Genomic DNA, 5429 nt, shown 5'->3' on the forward strand with positions numbered 1-5429 from the left:
CGGGAGGTGGGGGCAGGGCCAGCTGTCCCGACCAGGGATAAAAGGCTTTGCCAGCATGACTAGGAAGAGAGACACCTCCCCTCCTTCCTTCACCAAGACATCAAGGAGGGACCTGCGCCCTGCTCCTCATCCTCCCACCTGTCGCCCGCAGAGCCTGCAGGCCCCGCCCTCCTGGTCTCTGGTCCCTACCTCTCTGCTCTGTCTTCATGTCGCTGAGGGTCTTGGGCTCTGGGTAAGTGGCCCTCGCTGTCTCTTCCTCTCAGCCCCTGGTTCTGTTGAAGGTTCCTTCTCTCTCACTTTCTCTCTGCATTTGACAGAACCTGGTCCTCAGCCCCTAAAATGTTCCTCCTGCTGACAGCACTTCAAGTCCTGGCTATAGGTAAGAGAAGGGTTGGGTATGAGACAAGGGGGTCCCCTGGAGACTCTGAGAAGAGATGGGGAATGGGTCCTTGGGGCCCCTGGATGCTCATGGTGACCTCGTAAGAAAGAGCAGGGAGTGGTCTGGGGATCATGGTGGGGGAGCGTGCTGGAGGCCTAAATTCCTAGTTGTGGAAGTGCTGGGAAATTGTGGGACTGGGGAGAGAGGTGTTTATAAGATCTGGTGCAAAATAAATAAGGAATCGTAGAGAACTATTCGGTCCTGAGTGGGTCATAACAGAAAGATCACAGGGTTCTACTTGACTGCTAGGAAAGAAACAATGTGGGAAAGATGTTTTGTTGTCAGAGGGAAGGTGGAGAAGGACGATGGGGTGGCGGGATCGTGGTGTGGGGTGGGCGAGGTGGCTGGGGGCAAGTGTGGGGCAAGAGATGGTGGATCCTTGGGGTCCCACTGAGTGGGAACTTTGGGGAAGAGACAGGGAGGTCCTTGAATGTGTTGGGGAAGGACTCACTGGGGGGAAATGTGGCATATTTCGAGAAGTGATCACAGAAATTATGGGAGCGTAGAGCTGAGGGTCGTAGATGTAGCGAGGCCCTGGATAAGGTGGCCATGGCACAAAATAAGAGATGCTACGGAGGTGACTTGGGAGGTGAGTCAGAAAACTCTCCGTGTTGGGGCAATAACGGGGTCAATATTGGACATGTCTCACCCTGGGTGGGACGGATAGAAGTGGGCGGTTTAGGGGTTAGACCAAAAGGAAGGGGATTTGTCAGTTCTGGAATCCTACAAACTTGCAGAGTGGAGAGTGTTTGCTCATCTACTTTCCCCACCCAATCCTGTCCACTCCTAGACATGACACGGAGCCAAGAGGATGAGAACAAGATAATTGGTGGCTATACATGCACCCGGAGCTCCCAGCCATGGCAGGCGGCCCTGCTGGCGGGTCCTGGGCGCCACTTCCTCTGCGGAGGTGCCCTGCTTTCAGACCAGTGGGTCATCACCGCTGCTCACTGCGGCCGCCCGTAAGTGGCCCCCTCCCCTATCCCTGTGTCCAGTGAATTCTAGAGTCTAAAGCCCTAGGACTGAGCTGAGAACCTGGATCTCTGTGTAGAACCCAATGTAGTGGCTGGCTCCTGGTTTGAGGTCTAGAGAAGAGCCTGGAACCAAAAACACAGCTCGGGATGTGGACTCCTCCGTAAATCTCGAACTCAGCATAGGTTCTGAAAGCAGATGGGCAGCTTGGAACCCATGGGCCTGCTGAGAACCAAACATCTAATCCAGTGATTCATCCAGAGGCCATGCATTACATCAAGACCAAGCTTAGCCCAATCCAGATTGGTGGCTGAATTCAGGACCCCGTCTACATTCAGAAACTAAGGACACTACGTAGAACTCAGAGCCCAGTTCAGGACCTACAGTCTAGCCATAAATCCAGAACTGGAACCCTGCTCACAGCTGGAACATACAACTCTAAGAATAGAGGCAAAACCTGGAGGCTGTTCCACATCCAAGGTTTAGTTCAGAGTCTAGTCTATAGCTCCGCTATGAGCAGCCTAGAATACAGACTTCAACCCAGTGTTTAAAGCCCAGAATGTGCCTGGCGCGGTGTACGCCTGTAATCCTAGCACTTTGGGAGGCCGAGGCGGGCAGATCACCTGAGGTTGGGAGTTCGAGACCAGCCTGACCAACATGGAGAAGCCCTGTCTCTACTAAAAATGCAAAATTAGCCAGGTGTGGTGGTGCATGCCTGTGATCTCAGCTACTCAGGAGGCTGAGGCAGGATAATCACTTGAACCCAGGAGGCGGAGGTTGTGGTGAGCCGAGATCGCACCATTGCACTCCGTCCTTAGCAACAAGAGTGAAACTCCATCTCAATAAATAAATAAATACATAAATAAATAAATCCCAGAGTGGAGATCCTAATCGGAAGCCCCATATAAAACCTAGACCCCTCCTAAATTCTAGATCTGAACTTACAACCCAGACCCCAACCAAGAAGTCAAAATACCTATAAGCCATGTCTATGCCATAAACAGAAGATCCGTCTAGAACCTAGAGATCAAAGCTCAGGCCAGAGTCTAGAATATAAAGGCCAGAATGCAAATCAGACTCTAGAATCTTGGATCCAGGCCATAACCTGGAGCTCCAACTAGAACCCAGAGCCCAACCTGAGGTCAAGGGCTCAGATCAGAGTCCAGAACCAAGAGCCCTATAATCCAATATGAAACAGACCTGTAGAATCAAGAGCTCAGACCAGTGTTGAGAACCCTGACCCCAACTGGAGAACAGAGCTCATACTGTTGTCTAAGAACGGCTCAGAAACCAGAGTTTAATAAGGAACCCAGAGCACCACCCAGAAATTGGAGCTATCAGTGTGTCCAGAACCCATAGCCCAGGTCTTAATCCATTGCTCAAAATAAAACCCTCAGCCTATCGTAAAACAGAAACCTAACATGTGACTCTAGAAATTAAGTCACAGCCGGGCACGGTGGCTCATGCCTGTAATTCCATTACTCGGGAGGCCGAGGGGGGCGGATCAATTGAAGTTGGGAATTCAAGACCAGTCTGGCCAATATGGTGAAACCGCATCTCTACTAAAAAATACAAAAATTAGCTGGGTGTGGTGGCGGGCACCTGTAGTTCCAGCTACTCGGGAGGCTGAGGTGGCTGAGGCAGGAGAATCACTTGAACCAGGAGCTGGAGGTCGCAGTGAGCTGAGATCGTGCCGCCGTACTCCAGGCTAGATGACAGAGCGAGACTCCATCACAAACAAACAAACAAAAAATCAAGTCATAATCCAGGTTCGATCTAGATTCCTGATCTTAGCATAGAGTCAAAAGTTTAAGATGTCTAGAACCCAGAGCCCAGACTAGAAACGGAAGGAGCCTACTCCAGAATATCAGTTCTGATTTACAGCCTAGAGTCATAATGCAGTTTCACTTAGAACTCAAAGCACAGAGCCCAGCACAGACCCTGGAACAGAGCCAAGCTCTCCCAATCATCACCTTCTTCCCAAGCCAGGAGCTGGAGCTCAGCCCAAGAGCGGAAGGAGAGGCAGCTGGGGCTGGGCCGAGAGAATGCCCTGGTCATGGGGAAGGCACAGGAGGCCAAGAATGCTCGGCCTGCAGTTAGTGAGAAGCAGGCTAGACCTCAGGGAATCGGGCCGGAGAGTGGGGAGAGGTCTCCGGCTCAGGCCCTGAGCAGCGCTTCTCTTGGGGGTCGTGGCCAGGATCCTTCAGGTCGCCCTGGGTAAACACAACCTGAGGAGGTGGGAGGCCACCCAGCAGGTGCTGCGCGTGGTTCGCCAGGTGACGCACCCCGACTACAACTCCCGGACCCACGAAAACGACCTCATGCTGCTGCGGCTCCAGCAGCCCGCGCGGATCGGGAGGGCAGTCAGGCCCATTGAGGTCGCCCAGGCCTGTGCCAGCTCCGGGACCTCTTGCCGAGTGTCAGGCTGGGGAACTATATCCAGTCCCATCGGTGAGGACTCCTGCGTCTTGGAAAGCAGGGGGCTGGGCCTGGGCTCCTGGGTCTGAGGGAGGAGGGGCTGGGCCTGGGCTCCTGGGTCTGAGGGGGGGGGGGCTGGGGCTGGGCTCCTGGGTCTGAGGGAGGAGGGGCTGGGGGCCTGGACTCCTGGGTCTGAGGGAGGAGGGGCTGGGGGGCATGGACTCCTGGGTCTGTGGGAGGAGGGAGCTGGACCTGGACCCCTGGGTCTGAGGGAGGAGGGACTGGGGTCTGGACTCCTGGGTCTGAGGAAGGAGGGGCTGGGCCTGGACTCCTAGGTCTGAGGGAAGAGGGGCTGGGGGCCTGGACACTTGGGTCTTATGGGAGGGTAGACCCAGTCGTAATCCTGCAGTGCTCCCCCAGCCAGGTACCCCGCCTCTCTGAAATGTGTGAACATCAACATCTCACCGGATGAGGTGTGCCAGAAGGCCTATTCTAAAGCCATCACACCTGGCATGGTCTGTGCAGGAGTTCCCCAGGGCGGGAAGGACTCTTGTCAGGTAAGGCTCAGGATGGGAGCTGAGGGAGGGATTATTTGGGACTGGGATTTAGGCAGACGATATCAGGAGCATGGAAGTCTGCAGAGGTCTTCAAAAGAGAGTGAGCCGCAGGGACGGAGAGATTCCGATAGCCAGGCTACCCTGTTTCCTAGCCCTGTGCCTCCTGGGTAATGGACTCAAAGCATTCAGGCCTCAGTTTCCTCGTCTGTCAGGCGGGGATAACCCTCTTAGGGTAGTTGGTGGAGTACGATGAGGCAGGTTGGGGAAAGATCGCAGAGTGGCATCTGCTCATATGGGTCTGGGAAAGGCTGTGCTGAGGCTTCTAGAAATCTGAATGCATCCTTGAGAGAGGCAGAGGCGGGGAAATAGAAAAAGAGAGACACACAGGTGTTCTACAGATGGAGCGAACAGAGAGGGGCCGGTGAGACTCAAGGGACAGGCAGGTGCACACAGAGACAGAGCCAGACCCAGTGGAGAGGGAAGGCAGTGCCCTGACCTCTGGGACTGAGACCTCAGAGCTGGGGCAGGACTGTGTCCCTAACTGTCCACCGCAGAGTCTCTTCCTGTCTCCCTATCTCTGCTTCTTGGGTTCTCTGTGCCGTGGCTCTAGCCACCTGTCCATCGGTGTCTCTACCTCTGTTCCTCCCCCTCAGGGGGATTCTGGGGGACCCCTGGTGTGCAGAGGACAGCTCCAGGGCCTTGTGTCTTGGGGAATGGAGCGCTGCGCCCTGCCTGGCTACCCTGGTGTCTACACCAACCTGTGCAAGTACCGAAGCTGGATTGAGGAAACGATGCGGCACAAATGATGGTCTTCACGGTGGGATGGACCTCGTCAGCTGCCCAGGCCCTCCTCGCTCCACTCAGGCCCCAGCCCCTCCTCCCTCAGACCCAGGAGTCCAGGCCCAGCCCCTCCTCCCTCAGACCCAGGAGCCCCAGTCCCCAGCCCCTCCTCCCTCAGACCCAGGAGTCCAGGCCCAGCCCCTCCTCCCTCACACCCAGGAGTCCAGGCCCCCAGCCCCTCCTCCCTCAGACCCGGGAGTCCA

General features: G+C 55.4%; 1 protein-coding gene across 1 annotated transcript; it reads left to right on the forward strand.

Annotated features, from left to right (window-relative positions):
* Positions 1-206: 206 nt before the first annotated feature.
* On the forward strand, positions 207-5334 carry KLK14 (kallikrein related peptidase 14). The gene is made up of 6 exons (XM_023182769.2): positions 207-232; positions 318-379; positions 1230-1401; positions 3609-3862; positions 4250-4386; positions 5040-5334. Exons 1-6 carry the CDS (start codon positions 207-209, stop codon positions 5190-5192), a joined length of 804 nt encoding a protein of 267 aa, XP_023038537.1. The 3' UTR covers positions 5193-5334.
* The last annotated feature ends 95 nt before the right edge of the window (positions 5335-5429 follow it).

The sequence above is a fragment of the Piliocolobus tephrosceles genome, chromosome 21, assembly GCF_002776525.5.
Source record: "Piliocolobus tephrosceles isolate RC106 chromosome 21, ASM277652v3, whole genome shotgun sequence".
Taxonomy (NCBI): domain Eukaryota; kingdom Metazoa; phylum Chordata; class Mammalia; order Primates; family Cercopithecidae; genus Piliocolobus; species Piliocolobus tephrosceles.